Here is a 20,681-nt window from a genome sequence, read left to right on the forward strand (position 1 = left end):
CTAAGGAATTCCACCAAAAGCTAGACATTGCAGAGGTAATTTTTTCACAGGTTGCAATAGGCAACTTGAAACACATCATAGCATAAACAGGTAAAGCCATTGCTATTGCCTTCAGAAGAATTTCTTTGCCTCCAAGAGATAAGGTACGCTCAAACCATCCTGATAACTTTGTCTTCAATCTATCATAGATATAATCGAGCATATCAACTTTAGAACTACTAAAACATTCTGGAAGACCTAAGTACGATCCGGCTCCTCCTTCGTTATGAATACCAGTTAACATCTTAATGGAGTTCTGTATTTGCTGGTCAACATTAGATCCAAAAGTTAAAGATGACTTGTTAACATTAATTCTTTGACCAGAAGCATCACCATATGAGTGCAATATTTGTTGGATAGTTTCCACCTGATCAAGAGAAGCTTTACAACAAAATAGGCTATCATCAGCGAAGAGGAGATGGTGAATCATGGGTCCTGAAGGAGAGAATTGAATTCCTTGAATTGTTCCTGCTGTTTCAGCTCTTTTCAGCATATGAGAAAGTCCCTCCGTACAAAGCACAAAGAGAAAGGGAGAGATAGGATCTCCCTGTCTCAAACCTCTCTGAGGCGATAATATCCCATACGATTGATCATTTAACAATACTGAGTATGTCACAGTCGAAACACAGAACATAATCCAATGAATCCACTTATGATGAAACCCTATTGCTTTTAGTAGCCCTCTAAGATAGTTCCATTCTAGTCTGTCAAAAGCTTTAGACATATCCGATTTTATGGCCATATGCTCATAAGAGATTACAGGATGGGTTCTCAAAGCATGGACCAATTCATGAGCAATGGATATGTTATCTGTAATTAAACGCTTAGAAACAAAGGCAGACTGAGTCGGAGATACTAAGTCAGGTAGGAGAGGTTTCAATCTTGAGGCTAGAATTTTTGAGATGATTTTGTAAAGAACTGTGCATAAACTTATAGGCCTGAGGTCTGACATTAGCTTGGAATTCCTAACTTTAGGGATGAGACATAGCTGTGTATAATTCCATTCAGAAGGAAATGTTCCAGAGTTAAAGAAATTCTGAACTTCCAAAGTTACCTGAGGTCCTATTATTCCCCAATACTTTTGAAAAAATAAACCTGTCATACCATCCGCTCCTGGGGCTTTAGTTGGATTGATGGAGAAAACTGCTTTTCTGATCTCCTCACTAGTCACTGGTCTTATTAAGTTATCATTCATTTGAGAAGTAACTTTTGGTTGGAAATCATGAAATAACCAATCAAAATTTTGAGGATTCGTTGACTTGAATAACTCAGTGAAGTAAGTGATAGCAACTTCTCCCTTAGATGCTTCAGATTTTTGAGTGTTGCCTTCACTATCCATTAAGGCTTGAATCCTATTTCTTGATCTATTTGCTTGTACTGAAGCATGAAAAAATTTTGTATTACAGTCTCCTTCCTGTAACCATTTTTCACGACTTTGTTGGCTCCAATAAGATTCTTCCTCTCTGTAAGCTCCAATCAACTGATTCTTTAGGTATCGGACTTGATAATAGGAAGGGAATACAGATGATTGCTCTTGTTCCAGAGCAGTCTGGATTTGATTGATCTTATCCAAGGAATTTAGACCATTTTCCTTTTTCCAATTACTCAAAGCTTTTCTGCATCTACGAATCTTATCTGAGACTGAAGAGTTTGGAGATGAACTGCTATTAAACCAAACTGAGGAGATAGCTTCTTTTACCATAGGCTTGTTTAACAGTCTCTTATCGAACCTGAAGTTCCCTCTGTAAGAGCAACTAGATGAGAGCAGCTTAACTAAAACTGGTCTATGGTCCGACCCTCTCTTATCTAAAAATTGCTGATTAGATGCTGGAAATAATTGGAACCACTTTTTATTCCCAAAACATCTATCCAGTTTGCTTTGGATCCACAAATCATTTCTCCTTCCTCCCCAAGTGAAGCTATTACCATGAGAAGGTAGTTCAGACATATCACAGTTTCGAAGCATATCAGAAAAGGGTAAGAAAGAGGCTTCACTGCGTCTGGGTCCACCCAGTTTCTCTCCATTGTTAAGGATTTCATTAAAATCTCCTATCATACACCAACTTTCTTCCCTTCTAATACCAATACTCACAAGTTTTTCCCAGACCAAAGGTCTTGATATGAACAAAGGGTCACCATAAACACACGTTACAAAGAAATCAGAAGAGCCAAACTGAACATGGAAGTCAAGGAGATGCTTATCCACATACTGAAAAGTGATATCAACACTGTTTTTCCAAAATAGAGCTAACCCACCACTCTTCCCTATCGGGTTGATTGTAAAAACTCTATCATAACCTAGCCATTCCTGAATATCTACCATCACATTCCTTTTATTCATAGTCTCCATCAAAAACAAAATCTCAGGGAAATGTTCTTTACCATTTCCTTGAGTCTAGGAATTGTCAAGTCTTGAGACCGTCCCAAGCCTTGACAATTCCAGCTCAGCAAGCTCATTAGATATTCGATGGTCCCTTATTTGGGACCATCTTAAGGTTTGTGGACTTGGCCACTTTGTGGATAGTTTTTCCTTCAAAAGAGCTTTTCCTTTTGCCTAACCAGAGAGTTCCTGAATCTAAAGAAGACTCAGAATTAAGAAGAGGAGGAGACATGGTAGTACCTCTTTTGTTTCTTGCTGGCTTCAGGGACTTGTTTTTGCAGTTGGAGTTTGCCTTCGAGGACTCAGAGGTTCCAGCTTCAGAGTTGAGAATATCAAAGACGTATGAAGATGCCAAGGGAACTTCGTAAAGTTTCTCCGGTTCAGGTAAGTGAGTTAGAACCATGTATGAGGACGATGGTGAAGAAGGGTTCTCTGAGAAAATTGTATCCTCATCTTCTGGATAACTCTGATGAAGAGGTTCAAGGAGATTTCCTTTTGACTCTGCTTCCATGGTAGGTTGTACTGGAATAGCAGTTTTTTCAATTGGGGAGACCATCACTGGTTCTTCTTGAAAATTCATGACCGGATAACTGAAAGAAGATAAGACCGTTGATCTGTCATGGACAAAATTATTCTTATCTTTCTTTTGTAGATCTTTTTGCTTCTGAAGATACAAAGGGCACTTTTCCCTTTCATGTGTGAGACGTTGACAAAAGTAACATCTCTTCTGGATCCTTTCATAGTCATACAGAATCGTGATTGGTTCTCCCGAAGGCAGATTGATCACTTTGGAGCGCCTGAGAGATTTTGATACATCAAAGAGAATTTCAGCCCGCACAAAGTCCTTATTCTGAGAGATTGATGGATCATACTCAACTTGAATGACAGGACCAGCAAATTCAGCGAAGATCTTGATAGCCTCCTTAGTATGATGATTAACTGGTATGTTCCTCATTTGGACCCAAATCGGAGTCGATTGAAGGTAATCAGGTGGAGGCTTTTCAACCCATCTGTCGAGCAAGAGAGACCACTGATTATACGTATGCGCTCCCATATCGAGGATCTTTTCCAAATCCTATTCATATTTGAATATGAACTGGAATTTTTCTTTGGACAGAGCAACTCCCCTAACCCGATCATAAATTAACCACTTCCTTGGCATATCAAGGACAATATCCGAAACATTTTGACAATCGGGGTTAAGAAGACGCCCTATTAAGCTCTTAGAATTGGTATCTCTCGAAGAGAATTGCGGAAGGTCGGGTAGATTGAAGGGTTCATCTGCTTCTTCTAATGATATGGCTTTGATCAATTTGTCGATTGAAGAAGACATAGCGAAAAGCTCGAAGAAAGATGAAGCAGAAATTAGGAGAATTGAGCAGAATTCGCCGAAGAACAGAACTTTTGAAAACTTGAAAAACACTATGAACAAGATTAAAGAACCAGATTAAACAGAAACGGGATGAAAACAGGTGGGAATCAAGACAGGATAAGATGTTTTTCAACGAAGATATTTTTTTAGTAGGATAAGAGACTCTAAAAGAAAGAGAGTTATCTGAGCCCAAAAAAGGGAAACTTTTTTTTTAGATACGTAATCATCTAAAAGAGTGCTTTTAGTATACAAGACACGTGAAATGAAAAAAGCGTTTTCACGACCACGATCTTAAGATTATCTTGTGTCGGACTAATAATGAATGTTCAACAAGTACTACTAACTACTCTTAAAGTCTTAATCATAGTAACCTTTGAAATTAGGATCAATTATTTCGATCTCTTTTAATCATAATCAAAATGCAAGAGATTTCAAATTTGTTTCTTCCCCCACTTAGATATTAGAAAACGTATCTTTTTTATAAGTGAAAAAAAGTAATAAAAAGGCGAGTTGAAAATTGTGTGGCTAAAACTAAAAGAGAATAGTATTGGGACACCTAAAAAGTCAGAACTTCATTCAATTACATACATATATACAAACAGAAATATTGACAAATGTTACTTGTCTATTTCATGTGGAACATGAAAACATAAAGAGTACATAAATTATACATATACATATTCCTCATCAGTCCTTTTTTTTCTTCTCCAAATTGTGTTTAAAATGTATGAACCTACCGGTTTCAACTAATATCTTAACTAAACTAATCCTAGACATCTAAACAAAATTCGAAATTAACATAGAAATGTTTAGGTTAGAAACATGCTTAATTAATTACCAAATTTTGAACCAAAATCAGTTATATTATTAAATATAAATAGAACTTAGAGCATTTCCAACCTATATCTCATTTTTTTTCTTAAAAAAAATAGAGTAATTCTATTTTTTTTTTCAAAATGGAGGAACTCTGGAATTGGGTTTTACTCCAACCCTACACCATTTTGGAGTAAAAAATAGAGATCTCCAAATTGTAATGTAAAAAAAAAAAATGTCTCCAAATATAGAGAAAAAAATGGAGATCTCTATTTTGGAGATGAAAATGAAGATGGATTGGAACAAAATTGACTCCAAACTATAAATTTTATTATAAAGATGGAAATGAAAATGAGTTGGAGTTGGTCTTAGAGCTAACCCAAAACCATGAACGTACCAGACTAATCTATATATATTCAAATTTATTTTGATTATTATCAGTCTAAAACTAAAAACATAAAAGATTTGAACTGAAACCAATTAAAGTTTGTATCGACGACTTCTATAAAATATAAAGCAAAATTAAACAACATATGATATATTTCTAGCTAGATAGTTAGATTAGATTTTGTTCGTATTTGAGATTTAAATTACAAAAACCACCATTTAAAAGTTGAGGGAAAACTGTGGGCTTTGCAATAACTGTGTGCCATTCATTACTTCTTACGTTTCTTTCATAGGTTCATATGAATGTTTTTGTTTTCTTTCTATTTTTGGTTCAATTAAATAATCTGTTACAACTTACATCGATTGGTCCTTTATGTACAAGCTCGATCAATACAATGCTGAACATTATTTTTATTTTTAACTTTCAGAAAGATAGTTTTAAATAGTTTTATGACAATGTTATACATTGCTAGGTTTGTCTATATTGGATTTTTTTGGGGCAGGTACATTAGTTATACAAACTTATAGAAATAAATAAAGGATGATGATATACCTTTGTATGAAGAACAAAAAATATAATCGTTGAGAAAAGAACAAAAATATTTCCAGTAGTTAAGTATATATTCTAATAATTTGCCAGACTATTATTTGTGTTTTGGCTGTTCAAGTGATGTGAAATAAGCTTTGTTATAAAGTATATTACATTTAGTTGTCTCTTTAGACTTATAAATCATCAAAGCCTAATTAATCAACAGAAAACTAACAATTGTTTTTACCAACAAAAAAATCATTATTGGCATCCCCTAAACCAAAGATTACAAACTATTGGCCTCCCGTTCAGCAAAACCATTTTGGCACCCTTGTTGTACTGTTGTTATCACCAACAAAATCCGTCGCCTAACTTGATGATATTCCGACACTAATCAGTCGTAAACAATTTCAAATTAAACACTTTCTTCATCATCAATAATTAAATTTATGTCATTCACTTGCAAATTGAATATCGACGACTTACTAAATGCTTACTATATATTTCTCGCCATCAATTATATATAGCTTGTATTACTTGGCTCTAATTTGGATTTTCTATGGGTTTGATTGGTGACCAACGTTTAAATGAGACAGTTAGAACTATAAGCAGTTGTAGAAAAGACGATTAAAAAAACGAAAATAGTACGATTAAAAAGACCAATTGTGTATTTACTTTGATTGGTAACATTGTAGCGGTTGAATAGTATAAATTATAATAATTAGTAAAATTAAAATAATTTAGTTGGAAAATGAAAATATAAAATAATAAATTATTATTTAATTCATAATATGAAATATGAACATAGTTAAAATGCTAAAGAATTAGTTTTGTCATTACAATAATAGATTATTTACTATCATAATTATATAAAAAATAATTAAATAAATTCAATGTCATATAACTTTTTATAAAAAAGTCATAAAGTTTTATATGAACTATTTTTTTTTTGATAAATAAGAATCAAATACCAAAATAAAAACTTAGCAACTTTTATACATCAATATATCACCAAACGTTAGTTTCTCCAAGTGATTGAAATTGGTGTTTGCAACCACTAAAACTAAACTTTAACCACCTTCTCCAAACTCTTTCTTCACCCAAGATTTCCAATCGTTTCGTTGATTGGTCACTATTTGAGTGGTTCGTTTGCAAACGATGTTAATAAATGACACGAATTAGAGTCTATGTGTTTTTATTTATTATTCAATATTCGAAACTTGTAAAACATGATTTGTTGTTAAAAAAATTATTTCATTTTTCTACACAAATTTCAAGGTTCGATTCATACAAAACGTGAATTATGTATATTTAAAATGGTAAAATTACGGATATTTCTAATGTGGTATAAAATGAAGTACTTTTTCATTTTGCAATATGTTATTTATCACGAATATAGTGCATATATAACTTGTGATTTTTGTTGTTGTTATTTGTATGTAATTAAGCTATTTATGTTGACTAAAAAGGAAAAAAAATAAACAGGTGACCTTTAAATTTGCTCCCAAACGAAAAGATATATACGATTAAACTCGAATAAAAAAAACTAATCATGTGGAAAGAAAAAAGAAAAACAATGATGGTCACGGACCACGGTGGAACGAACAAGCGAAAGTAATTATCATTCAAATGAGTAAAAAATGACCATGTATTAACGAATGTTTTCGCAATCTATCGCATGGGTGAAATTTTCGTAAAAGATTTAACTATTAAGAATGAGTTAAGAAAATCGCATATGACAACCACCATTCGCATTTACTTCTTTTAAATACAATTGGATATGGACCATATGGTCAAACTAAAGTTTTGATTGCCGTTACAAAAAAAGCTCTGCAAGTTTCGATTGGTTGTTGTATATGCCTCACTATATAAGTTATAACTATCAATGTTATTTGGTTGATCTGTAATTATTTAATTATACAAAACATTATAACCTAGCTTTTGCACAATTTGAACTTATAGTTTAGTGCAAGTTGGAGACTATAGATATATATAGTAAGTAGGGAGTTAGAAAGATGAAAATAAGATCATCTTTCAATTAATGAAAATAAGAAGTTTGGTTAAATTCAATTGTTGCTTTGAAATCACACACACATGTCATCATAAAAGTTGGGCAAGGAGTTTGAAAGATGGAACCTCTGCAAAAAGATTTTCCTACCTTTCATTCACAAACATAGGTACCACCAAATAATTTGTTAAAAAAAAAAAAAAGAGTACCACCAAATAAAAATCAAGAACTCTAACTTAGCAAAATATATTCATAGGTTAATATATCAAAAAGGTTTTGATATATTTCTTTCTTTTCATCTTAGTTCGGTTTAGGTTTTCTATTTCTCACGATTTGAGTTTTTTTTTTTTTTAATTTCTCGTTTTAATTTGGTAAAAACATGTATATAACTAAATGGGAAAAAATCTGATTTTATTAACTTATTATCAATATATCTGTCTATTTATAATAAAAGTAACTAATGTGGATATTATCTTTCTATCTTATTTTTTGTCAAGAGGAAATTAATCTTATACCATTATGTTAAATAAAAGTCAAGAACTAATTAATCCTTATCTCTTTTTTTTTTTTTTTTTCCTCTTACCTCAATATTAACCTTTATCTTTAGTGAGGTCTTCTATAATTCTATTCCCCTTTTATCTTGTGTAATAACCCAATGACAATAACAACACTAGTCACCAACTTATTATAAATCTTCTTCTTCATCTATTTTTCTCTCTCTTGAAGTCACCATATCCTCCCAAAGGTTTTAACTTTTGAATGTGACTCAGGGACACAGAGAGGTAGAGAGAGAGAGAGAGAGAGCTTGAGGAAGGAAGGGTTTAAGCAGATCTGCAAGAAACAAACACTCTCAGGTATGTTGAGAACTTCATAAGAAAAAAAATGAAATGACCCATTTGATTTGACTTATGGATTGCGAAAGTTTTTTTTTTCTCTTTTGGGTTTGAATTTTCCAAAGCTTTCTTTTGATCAAATTATATTGTTGGTTCATTGCATGTGATGTGAGTGAGCATGATCTCTTCTCTGGGTAACTCTGGATTTCTTAAGATCTTGTCCTTCTTTTGGATTTAATGGAAAGTGCAACTTTTGATTTGATCACTATTCATTCTCTCTGGGTATTATATTACTCTGTCTCTCAAATCCCCTAAATCCAAGGGATTTTTGCCTTTCTCCTTCATTAGTTTAGTTGTCATTAGCCTTTTGGTTAAAAAAGGTCATTAGTATGTGTTTTAAGTTAATTTAATCACTGCATGCACGAGTTACACAACACTAGGACTAGGAGTAATAATAAATTAATTAATACTTATATCATTCACTCTCTCTCTCTCAAATGATTCAAAGCTTTGTTAGATTTTCATTACATGGTGATGGTGGTCCACTCTTTTTAAAAAATAAACAAAATCGAGTTCCTCATGAATTATTCTTATCTCATCAATAATACACACACCTTTTTTGAATATTTTACTTTTCTATCTTTTTTTTGTTTATTATTCTATTCTTTTTTTTTTTATTAATCAGAGTTCTTCGGACAGTGTTTTTCACAACCGTGGGAATCAAACCGGCGGCGACAGTGACGGCAGCGAAAAGCGGCGGTGTTGGCCGCAAAAACGATGCAAAACCAGCTATGGTCATTACCGCTAACGATTTATCTAAATGGGAAAATTTTCCTAAGGGACTTAAAGTTCTTCTTCTCCTCAACGGCGACGACGACGGAGATGGTTTCTCCGCCGCTGAGACTCGATCAAAACTCGAGTCAACGGACTATATCGGTAAGTCTACTAATTATTTTCTCTCTCCTATTAAACCTTTTTATTTCCTCGATTCTATAAATTACATTAATTATTTTAATGGTTATGTAACTTAGGATGTTACTTATGTATAAAAATAAATGTCAAATTATGTGAGTGAGACAATAGAGTTTAATTTTAGAGTTGCTTTTAGCTATTACTACATGATGTCCCGTGACAAATCTAAATTTTATCGCCTTCTGTTATAATTGCATAAAATACACACGGACATATACAGCTATAGATAATAGAGTGTTCATAGCCTATGAATGGAAGTTGTAACATTAATGTATATCTAGAGGAATAAAAAAAATGTTAATCTGTAGAACGCAACGGTTTTAGTTGATGTTACATAAGTAGTAAGACCTTGTGCGTGCCGTTATGTTTTGGAGTTTTGTTAGTTTATTGTATCTATGAACTACCCCGAAGACTGTTTAAGGGACTTCTATGTTTTTGTTTGAGTGTTAATTAAGACTATGAATCCAATTCTTGAAATTTTTGGAATTTTCTTGCAGTTACTACATTCACAGATGAAACCGAAGCTCTCTCTGCGGTATTCAAGAACCCGGAGAGCTTCCACATTGCTATCGTCGAGGTGAATACGAACGCTGAGAAAGAAGGTTTCAAGTTTCTTGAGGCTGCCAAAGACGTTCTTCCTACTATAAGTATGTGAACCTTTTTTTTTTAAACAAAGTACCCTTTTTATAAGTTTCTATGAATCTTTACAATACGAACTTCATAGTCTAAATGTGGATTTTGTCTTTGTCTAATCAGTGATTTCAACCGATCATTGCATCACTACTACTATGAAATGCATAGCGGTAAGTGCAACGCCACTTGTCTTTGCATGCTTATTAAGTTTATATATATATATAAATGATTGTTCTGTGATGACAATTGACAAATGTTTTCCAGCTTGGTGCAGTTGAGTTCCTTCAAAAACCGCTCTCACCGGAGAAACTAAAGAACATTTGGCAGCACGTTGTTCACAAGGTTTCAGTTAGTTTTTGGCATCTTTACTTCCTTAATAATATAGCCATCATCTAAGAATGGTACAATCTTTATGTTGTTAGGCATTCAACGATGGTGGAAGTAAACCCGTGAAAGAATCCGTTGTCTCGATGCTTCATCTTGATACCAACATGACAATCGATGAGAAGGATCCAGCGCCATCAACCCCTCAATTGAAACAAGTTTCACGGTTAGGGGATTGCCAAGAAAACATAAACTGCTCGATGGAAAATGTAAATTCCTCGACCGAGAAAGATAACATGGAAGATCAAGACATCGGTGAATCTAAATCAGTGGACACTACAAACCGCAAGTTAGATGACAACAAAGTGGTTGTCAAAGAAGAGAGAGGAGACAGCGAAAAAGAAGAACAAGGCGAAACCGGAGATCTCGAAAGTGAGAGGACAGATTCGGTCAACTGTCATAAGAAAGAAGATGACAGTAAACCTGTTAACAAATCATCCGGGACCAAGAACTTGTCTGGTAACAAAACTACTCGAAAGAAGGTAATGTTCGGTTTCTCTTGACGCTCCTTAGTGCTTAAGCGATTCAGGCTCTCTCCATGATCATTGTTTTTATTGCGTTATCTTCTCTAGGTGGATTGGACACCAGAGCTGCACAAGAAGTTCGTGCAAGCAGTTGAGCAACTAGGGATTGAGCAAGCCATACCTTCACGGATTCTTGAGTTGATGAAAGTAAACACCTTAACAAGACACAACGTAGCTAGTCATCTTCAGGTACTTTAATGTCCAAAGATTCGAATATTTTTTGCAGAGATTCTTGAGCTCTTGTGAATTTTTTACGGAATCATTTGAGTTTTTGAGCAGAAATATCGGATGCATAGGAAGAATAGTCTTCCAAAGGATGATCATAACCAAAGATGGGCACTTTCTAGAGAGAACCAGAGACCAATTCATCGTAACAATCAACAACGTCCTGTGATGGCTTATCCCGTTTGGGGTCTTCCCAGTATTCATCATCCTCCACGAGCGATTCCACCTTTGTGGCCTCCGCCACTGCATTGCGCTGGTCAACCACCTCCGTGGCATTGGAAACCACCTTATCCAACGGTAACATCTTTCTCTTAAGCTGAAAATACATTTTAGCTAATGCATTCTCTGTTTTGTCAATTGTATTTTGACGTGACATTGTAAAAGTAATAATAGTAGTTAGATAAGATTTAGTGACATTATGTTAAACTCCCATAAGCTAATTCGTCGATTGACATTAATATGTAAATCTTGCTTCAGGTGAATGGTAATGCATGGGGTTGTCCGGTTGGACCGCCGGTTACCGGAACATATTATACTCCGGTAAATATTAAGTTTAACAATCTATGAAACCTTAAGTTTATATATTTGACATTTAATCATTACAAAAATATTCTAAAGAGATATTTTTTCTTTACGTCACAGAATATTACCGCCGGTGGATTTCAATACACCAACGGAGTTGAAACCGGCTTCAAAATGATGCCGGCGACTCAGCCGGTAAGTGTCACAAATTCTCTATATCATTTATGTTTACAAAAAAAAATGAAGAGTTTTAATTAAATTAAAATTATGCGGGTCGGGTTGTGATGTAATTTGGGTCGGGTCAGGACGAGGAAATGTTAGATCAAGTGGTAAAAGAAGCGATAAGCAAGCCGTGGATGCCGCTACCGCTCGGGCTGAAACCGCCGTCCCCGGAGAGCGTTTTGGCTGAGTTATCGCGTCAAGGCATCCCAGCCGTTCCTTCTTCCTCCTCATCATTTCTAATCAACGGCTCTCATCGTCTCCGCTGACGTGTCAACGAAGCAGGACCCGCAGATATGATGACGTCATGCGTGGCGTCCTTGTCCGTGTCTGATGACTACTGTCCGAAGCGGGGAACTCTGATTCGGAGTTTGGTTTTTAGATGTTCTTTATTTTTATTGTTTTTGCCAGAAAAAAAACATTTGTTATTATCATTTAATGTTATATAAAAAAGATCGGACGGTGGAGATGTGAGCGACGACTATAATTCGAGGACCACAGGTGGAATTTGCGGCTGTAAATAGATCTCGGACGCGAGATTTTGACAAGTCGGAACCTGACGTGTGTAAATCTCTCTTTGTGGGTTGTCGAGGTTCGGGGCCACTGTAAAAGAGAATTTAATAGTTGACACTGTTGTAGTTGTAAGTCATGATGAGATATGATAATAAAAAGGTACAACTCCGAAGATTTCGTGATGACATTTTCTATATAAATTCCAAGAAAGAAACAACAACAACAAATTTACATTTTTCTTTTTTTTACAACGACAACAAATTCATGAGATGAAAGTGTAATATATCTTTTTCCTTGTATCGTGATTTGATTGAATTGATTTCGACCGGAAAACATCTTTTGGTCACACCGGACATGACATGTTTTATTGTTTTACATTACTTATGTGTTTCCAGCGATTGGATTTATATTTTTATTTTAAATTATGTGACACTTTCTTTTAGATTATCTGATTATGTGAATATAATTGTCCCGTTGCACATTGTTGAGGTAACAAATAAGATCACTGGGTTATCTCGTCTCTGATCATTTTTAAGAGTATGGACATAGTATCTCAATCAGTTATTATTATTCACATACATAATCAATTAATCATCTAAAAAGAAAAAGGAAAGGACTAGTTGTCCTCACAAAACCCTAATTTTATTACTTGGGCCTGATATATTCATGTTTAAAATAATGTTTCTCTAGGATAAGGATCTAGACATTGAAAGATAAAAATCTAGAAGAACAAAAATATGATCAGGAGAGACAATATTTGCATGCCAAATGGGTGGAATGTGTTTTATGAAAATATATGTATAATCTCGTAAATTTACATTCTGTTCATTACGTTAATCCAAGGCGGAAATGGCAAATTGAATGATCGAACATCGTAGTAAACATTAAGTTACATTCATTGAGACACTGCGACTACAATTTGTGTTGGGCCCAAAAATTATAAATGTTCAAATTGGGCTAAATGTTTTTTAAGAAAAAGAAAATAAAAAATAATAAGAATGAAGTGACAGTGCTAATAATGTTTTTTATTTATTTATTATTATTATTATTTAAAAATAAACTTTATATTAATAGTAATGGGCCATCCCAAAAAATGGGCTTGGCCTTGAAAAATTACATGGTTTCAACAGTTACAAAAAGAGAAAAACGGAGGACGTTGCCATCGCCGGAAAAACGATCGAATCCTGCTGAATGACCTTGAGACAGAAGCTCGAACATGAACGCCGGTGGTTGCAGGATCCACGGCTTTGCGGCCGTCACACCAAATTGGAACCCTTGACAGAAGCAACCAAACTCTATTTTGGATTTCTCATCGGTGGACCACCTGGCCCGCTACAGATCCTTTGACATGCTCAAACAACCGATCTTAGGCTCCACGAAGTCAGATCCCATGCCTAGTAAACCGCTCACTCAGATCTAACACGCTTCTTCCAGCTCCGGCGACCACCGCAACCTCAAGGTAGGTTTGCTTCAATCCGGTCTGGTGGACACAAAATCACGGCGTTTTACAGAGGATGATGGCTCAATCCATCCTCCATAACCCGGGACCCATGATAGCCCCTAAGGATGCCGAAACATCTTGATTAACCACCGCAATCATGGCGCTAATAATGTTTTTTCTAGGTCTTACTATTTCAATTTGTAATCTGTATGAGTTTAGAACTATAAAATTCGTCAGAATTATGCCAACAAGAAAAACCAGAAGATAACTTTCCAGCCTTTGATAAAAAGTTCTCTCTCCGAGTTCTCTCTCCCAGGCACGATAATCGAGACAGCTCTTTTCACCATGTTTTCCGACGCCGGTGGAGCTTTGGCTCGCCGGCGTCGGGATATCTTTAGTTTTTCTCGACTTCTTTACAATTCTCAACGAGTTTTCCTCCTGTTAGTTCTTCTGTTACCTTGGAACTCCTCCTTCCCTACACCTTGCTCCCACAAAGCTCCATTGCATGACGAGACCATAAAGAGTCTTCCGGTGAACCTCTTATACCTTGTCTGGAACTTTTTCTGGCCAGCATTTTCGATGAAGGAGGATTGTCTTCTGTCTACTTGCTCTTTAACCGTTATATCTGAGAATTCTCTCTCAAAGATCTATAGATCTAAAGATCTTAAAACTTTCGTAGTCCTTGTCGCTTCTTATCTCTACTGGATCCCCTTGAAGTCAAATATGTCATCTCCCTTGGATTGGAGCTCTGTCTTGACGCCGGAGCCGGTGATGATTCTTACGACGGAAGGATTATCCCTTACCTTGCCAAGTTCCCGTCCCACCGCCCCCTGTCCGTACAGCCGCAGCGGCACTCTCAGCACTTCCCCAACTAAAGCAACCCTAGGGTTTCACTTGTTGGGCTTTTCTTTATGCTGCGGCCCACTTCCTCTGTCTCAGGCCATTGCCAAAAATCCCAGCCCACCTGCAATTCACTACAGGGCCAGGTTCGATTACTTTATCTCATCTCCAAGCCCATCTATTAGTTTGTTCTGTTTTCACGGCTTGATCAACCGAAGACTTTGTTCATGCCCTGAAGCGACAAACAATACAAGGTGTTGTGAGCATTCCTTTCAAAACCTGTTGTTAAACTGCCCTTTGATTAAAGTCTATGAAACCTTAAGTGGAGAATCCATCGATGAACATTCGTTTTTAAAGGCTCTTTCATTAACGCATCTGGTTCCTCTATCTGAGATCCAGAGGAATGATATTGTGATATCCAACTCAACTTCTTTAGTTCCGATCATATCTGCTTGGTCAAGTCGAGGATTCCTCGGTAGCAGTATATTATGTTCTTCAGAATGGTCTGAGATATATCCTTGTCAAATCCAGTCGTTTAGCAGTTTTTGGGTCCCTTTATTGCTGAACTCTAATTTAAAACCTGATCCAACAAGCTGCGTGAATCTGAAGCGTACAACCATGGTTCCCAATTGCCACTTATCACCGAAAGATAGGAAGCTCGGGTCTGCTACTATAAATCAGGGCCAAATCGGCTGCAAGTTTTGTGTGAAACTCCTTAACCTCCATGGCCATGAGCTTCATGTAAGGGAGGACTCACCTGCTCTGCTACGGTTTGACACCCAACTCTTTTGACCCCCAGTTGAAGCTTCTAGAGATATATGTTTCGATCTTCAAGTGTTGAATGAAGTCGGTCCAACCACTTTACCTCTCATGTTGGTGATACACCCATCTAGTGATACCACTATGAAACCCTCTTTTCCAAGCTCGATTGCGTTAACCGCTACAGCTACTTATGACCACTTGGTGGTCAAGGATTTCGCGAAGCTTGTCTTCATGGTCAAATCCACCTTGGTTCCAACAGATTCTCTTGAAGAACTCATGGAGCCCTTATCCCTTTTCTCCTTTGATTATCTTGTTATCTTGTTTGTATGTTGTAAGAACTCACCTCTTTATGAGGATCTGATTTGAATGAAAGATTCATTTGTTTGACAAAAAAAAGAAAAGAAAAACCAGAAGATCCTTCACGAACTAGAAACAAACAAATATCACATATATTATATAATAACAAAATTAACATATTCTATCTAAGGGGAAAAATGGCTATCATTGTCAAAGTCAACTATTCAAATTGTTCATTTAGAAAGAAAAAAGCATGCACAATAAATATATCACGTGTAATGTAACTTGGAGTCTTACACGTTATTTTGTTCGGCGGAACTCAACTAGAAACTAACTATTCTTTTAGAGTTCACAAATTTTCATACAAAGTCATATAACATTCTTATAACTAATTATTATACCAAATCACATGATTTAGTTTATTTGAAAATGCTGTTTTTACGTCTAACCAAAATGTCACGCAAATGAATTTAAACTTAAGTTTTCGCAACAGAAAAGATTACCCTCAAAGCATATAATACTAGCCATTTTATTTTTCTAGGATAATTGTTTTTACCAATGCATGCATCCATAATCCGATAGAGCAAAATATATACAGATGAATTTTATAATTTTTAAATATATCTTTATAGATCCTTTGTAGTCGATAGAAAAATAGATATAAAACATTCTCATCAAGACGGATTCTTTAGATATTGAACCAAGAAATTAATACAAAAACAAAATAGCATGATTTATAGACAAACGTTTGAGCGGAACAAGAACAATTGATCCAAAAGAATCAACTTCTCTCAAATACGTACAATATCGATCGAGCACTATAACATCAAGAAAGAGACAATACTACCACATTTTTCTTGCATCCACAAACCAAAAGAGAGAGGCAATACCCGCATGATTGGGATGTTCGTTGAAGATCTTGCAAACAAAGAATAGATTCGACTCTCCACGCACGATTAGATCTCGTCTGACTTGTTATATATTTTTTATGACTGCGATTGAAACCTCAAATTTCTAGTGAAGCACAAAAAAAAAACAGCAGTGGTATGAACTGAATTTTTTGGACGAACTAGTGCGTTTGTAAATCTGTTGACTCATAGAAAATCTCAATCGAGAGCTTTTGGACAAACAATTTCGGAGACTATCATAGTGCTCATACTTTATCGTAACCAAGATTTTGAAAGATCCAAATTTTTCAAGTTAAAACATCATTTATAAGCACCATAAGCATCATTTATAAACATCATCATATCTTGGCTAATTTAGTGTTGCCATCGAGAACGGCTTATGGAAAACATCGGTTCCGGCCTCCAAACCTTTCCCTAGTCAGATTTTTGGATCTAGAACAAGTGCGTGAGAGCAACTCATAAAATTTCTCTTATTCATGATCCATACATTCACGGCGTAGAAGATACAATTGATTTTGGTGTATAAATCGTGGAATATGGGCATGATTCGGCACCTTAACATCCCATGAAGTTTTATGGACATGATTGGACAGCAACAATCTTGTATTGTACTGTTGATAACTCTTGGTCTATATAATGATGTCAAAAGTGGAACATGATGGATTCTACAATTACCTCATGGAGATGTAAATATCTTTATTAAGGGTTTCAAGGTCATAACAAATGCATTTTGCCATTGCATTCAAAACTCCGAGGGCTAACATGGGGGATGGATTTCTCTTCAGATATAGCCACGTCTGTTCGTTCTCTGTGGTTGATAATTGTGTGGATATAGTGCATATGATATTTTAGAAGCTTTTCATCTTTTATCTATCATTTGATCTGGTGTTTAGGAATTAGGCATCACGAAGATAGAGTAAAAAACATCATTTTTGGTGTGTAGTGCACTAATGCAGTAATGCACTAAAACTTTTTTCACATAAATAATAGTCCAATGGTCGACACTGCAACTCTTTAGCCGTGCGACATTGTGACACACATATCGGCTGTCCAAAAAATTTCTGAGTGCTAGTGGATCTCTTTTCCACGTCGCTTTTCATAGGTTATTTTATATAAAAAATTTCTAATATTACAATGTATAGTATTAAAGTTACTCACGTGGCGTTCAAAACTTCAAAGTATTTAAACGGTCTATAAGAAAAGTGGAAAGTTATGAGCGTCGGCATCATTTTCTCAAAGACAGCGTAAGACATGAATGCAATAGAAGAAAAAGCGTCTTAAAATGTCATGAACACTCTGACGCAGGGGATAAAAAGTTCATGGCGTTCATGCTATTCTCTTTTCTTTAAAACAAAAATAATAATAACGAAATGCTTCAAACATTACAAATTAATCACCATTTAACGTTTGATGTGTGTATTTAATTTACAATGCTTGCTCGCTGCAAATGCTCTAAGCATATCCTTTTTTTTTCTTTTTTTTTTGGTTTTACTCTACGCATATCTTAAAAACAAATTTCTACTATTAGACAGCTCAAAACGCAATACTAGACCTAGCTTCTGGTCCATATTGTGTTTTGTATATATGTGATGATAATGCCACTCTCTTGCTTGGTGGGATCTCCAATTCTCTCAAACCCGTATGGTTCTAAAAACGCAATGTGTGGAACAAAAGATAGTGATTTCTGATGTAGAGAGATCTCGCATTCCACTTTCCAATTTGTAATTTTGTATGCTAAACAACAACATCACCTTCGTTATATTCCTTTTTAAAAAATATTTTTTTCATTCGGCTTTACGTTTCCTCTTGTAATTAAAAGCGAATATTTATTTTCTTGGATTACCAATTGTTTGCATTGCTGTATAGATAAAGACCAATGACTTTTTGTACAAATCAGTTTTTTGTTTATTTGTTTCTTTTTTTGCATCTTTTTAAATGTATACACAATTGTATTAGGAAATGTCTAGGAAGTAAGAAGATAAGCGATTAGGGACAAAAACGTCGCCGTTTGCTGTGTGAGTAGTGACGAGTCAAGTCAGTGGCTCACAGCTGTTTCTAGGTACTGTAACGGTACTTTACAGTTATAACCGACATATACCAAATTTTGGTGTTATCAATTTTCACCCGTACCTATTATTATTTGTTATTGATCAGACGTTTCGAACCCCAAATGACCCGTTCTCTTTCTTTATCTCAAGACTAATCTGAAGAGACAAAAATTAAGGTGAAAGTTTTAAAATAGTTTTCTAACAAACTTTGAAAGGAGCCATATTATAGAGTCACCTAAATTTGTTTTTTTGTCTAGTTATTTTAACATTTCTATATTTTCATGTAACGTATATAATTCAGCCCTAGATTAACTGTGCCCGAAACTCTAGGTCCAAAGACTCAAGGCAAGTTAACATTTTGAAAATATGGAAAAAAGAAACAACAAAACCAAAAATAGCAATTCTCTGCTATTTAAAAATGTTGACATTTTTATTCATCAAACAAAAGAAACGGACGCATAATTGTGAACTTGTAAGATGGACGTAGGGCCGAGTAATCACTTCATAAGGATGTATATCTCGTTTTTGTTTTTGCTACGTCATATAGCTAAATAGTATGTTATTGCGGGTGGTCGTCATTAGTTCACATACCTTTGCGATTTTAATGATTTGGAATGAATTGTAAAAGAAAGTGAAAGTTGAGGTCTCCAAGTTTGATTTCGTAAAACTTATGGGGTCAACTTGGAGGTTTAACTCAAACACATCCATCGTTAAGCGTTCTCCTTTGGCCTCACGAGGGGCCAAATATTTCCACCACCTCGTTGGTACAACACCGTACACACGCATTTCTCACTTTTAATATGTTGTTAGACACACATACACTGATACGTATACTAATAATATACACGTATGCATGTACATATAATACAATACAATACTAGGTACGGACCCGCACGTACGTGCGTGATTGATTTAAAAAACTATGTTTACTATAAGGTTTTTAATATATTATGTTTACTATGATTGATTTCAGTTTGTGAATTTTGAAATAATAAAGGTTTCAGCATAAAATTAAGATTCATAAAATAACATACCCGAATCTAACGTTTACCGAATTTGTAATTAATTAAAATTGTATAAAACTTGTAAATTATGAAACGGATAAAAACCATCAAAAAGATTAAAACTTCTCGAAACAAATGACCTAAATTCTTAAGCGGGTCAAACCCGTCCCGGTAGCCATACTTCATCAATGGTATAATATTTTTTTATCTATAAAAGTCTGTCCCTCGAAATCTTTAAGAAATAATATTAAAATATATATAAGATTTTCTATTTTTTAATATGTTAATTTTGAAATTAAGGAATCTTCAATATATGTTAGTCTTATATATCAAAAAAATCTCTATATGGAAAACTGAATAATATTTATTAATATTTGAATAATATTTACCAATTTTAGAATTTATAAAAATAAAATATTGTGTATATAAGTAAATTAAATAGCAATGGCAGTTTCATGTAATATTATAGAATATTAAGGGCAAATAATAAATTGGGCACAAAGCTCTCTGGCGACGACACGTCAGCTTTTTTTCAAGACTGCTTCTCTTTTAATATATAGGGGATATGTGTAATGTAAAATTGGATGGTTTTTATTAATTATGGATTTTAAGTCCATATTATCTTCTCTAGACCTGAGATCCCCTACTACTTATAAAAACTATAATAAATCCAAAGTTAAAATTACGAAAACTAAAGTTGATGCCTTGATGGTGTTAATCAAAATATGAACGTACGTACGTAGTGTTAGGGAAGATATACCTTATGTGCTGCCTAAAGATTATAGTTCATTGTATTAATTGTCAATGACAGTATCAAAGTTAATGAGTTTTGATTTTAATACAATTACATGATTCATATGCAGAACCTATATCAGAAAACATACCTAGATTTAATATCTGTTGGATCAATTAGGCTATGAACTTATGATACCATGTCTAATACATTGAGTTTGTAACTTAAAACCAACTGAAAATTATAGTCTATTGATTCTTATCTCTTATATTTTGTGCTAAATTAAAATTTTATT

At 34.7% G+C, this 20,681-nt stretch overlaps 3 protein-coding genes across 5 annotated transcripts; 2 read left to right on the forward strand and 1 right to left on the reverse strand.

The window, feature by feature from the left end:
• LOC104733517 (uncharacterized protein At4g02000-like) lies at positions 2,496-3,473 on the reverse strand. Its single transcript, XM_010453089.1, has one exon. The coding sequence runs from the start codon at positions 3,471-3,473 to the stop codon at positions 2,496-2,498; it is 978 nt and encodes a 325-aa protein (XP_010451391.1).
• Positions 8,174-12,538, forward strand: LOC104731735 (two-component response regulator-like APRR2). Of its 3 annotated transcripts, none has more exons than XM_010451213.2 (11): positions 8,174-8,382; positions 9,047-9,297; positions 9,831-9,980; positions 10,090-10,136; positions 10,231-10,308; positions 10,389-10,832; positions 10,923-11,063; positions 11,154-11,396; positions 11,577-11,639; positions 11,742-11,816; positions 11,927-12,538. In XM_010451213.2, exons 2-11 carry the CDS (start codon positions 9,153-9,155, stop codon positions 12,107-12,109), a joined length of 1,569 nt encoding a protein of 522 aa, XP_010449515.1. In that variant the 5' UTR covers positions 8,174-8,382; positions 9,047-9,152; the 3' UTR covers positions 12,110-12,538. The 3 variants fall into 3 exon arrangements, with proteins under 3 accessions (XP_010449515.1, XP_010449516.1, XP_010449517.1); XM_010451214.2 differs by having other exon boundaries at positions 9,057-9,297; XM_010451215.2 differs by having other exon boundaries at positions 9,061-9,297.
• LOC109127948 lies at positions 12,140-15,786 on the forward strand. Its single transcript, XM_019233567.1, has 2 exons — positions 12,140-12,214; positions 14,014-15,786. The coding sequence occupies exons 1-2, from the start codon at positions 12,140-12,142 to the stop codon at positions 15,424-15,426; spliced, it is 1,488 nt and encodes a 495-aa protein (XP_019089112.1). The 3' UTR covers positions 15,427-15,786.

This window comes from Camelina sativa, chromosome 12 (assembly GCF_000633955.1).
Source record: "Camelina sativa cultivar DH55 chromosome 12, Cs, whole genome shotgun sequence".
Lineage (NCBI taxonomy): Eukaryota > Viridiplantae > Streptophyta > Magnoliopsida > Brassicales > Brassicaceae > Camelina > Camelina sativa.

What these genes read in the sequence shown, in the direction of transcription:
- LOC104731735 (XM_010451213.2), top strand. Translation starts at nt 9,153, where the DNA reads ATGGTCATTACCGCTAACGATTTATCTAAATGGGAAAATTTTCCTAAG. An exon ending in AGACGTTCTTCCTACTATAA is followed by an intron (nt 9,981 to 10,089) that starts GTATGTGAACCT and finishes TTGTCTAATCAG; the next exon opens with TGATTTCAACCGATCATTGC. An exon ending in ACGTAGCTAGTCATCTTCAG is followed by an intron (nt 11,064 to 11,153) that starts GTACTTTAATGT and finishes GTTTTTGAGCAG; the next exon opens with AAATATCGGATGCATAGGAA.
- LOC104733517 (XM_010453089.1), bottom strand. Translation starts at nt 3,473, where the DNA reads ATGGGAGCGCATACGTATAATCAGTGGTCTCTCTTGCTCGACAGATGG.
- LOC109127948 (XM_019233567.1), top strand. Translation starts at nt 12,140, where the DNA reads ATGACGTCATGCGTGGCGTCCTTGTCCGTGTCTGATGACTACTGTCCG. An exon ending in GAACTCTGATTCGGAGTTTG is followed by an intron (nt 12,215 to 14,013) that starts GTTTTTAGATGT and finishes GTATGAGTTTAG; the next exon opens with AACTATAAAATTCGTCAGAA.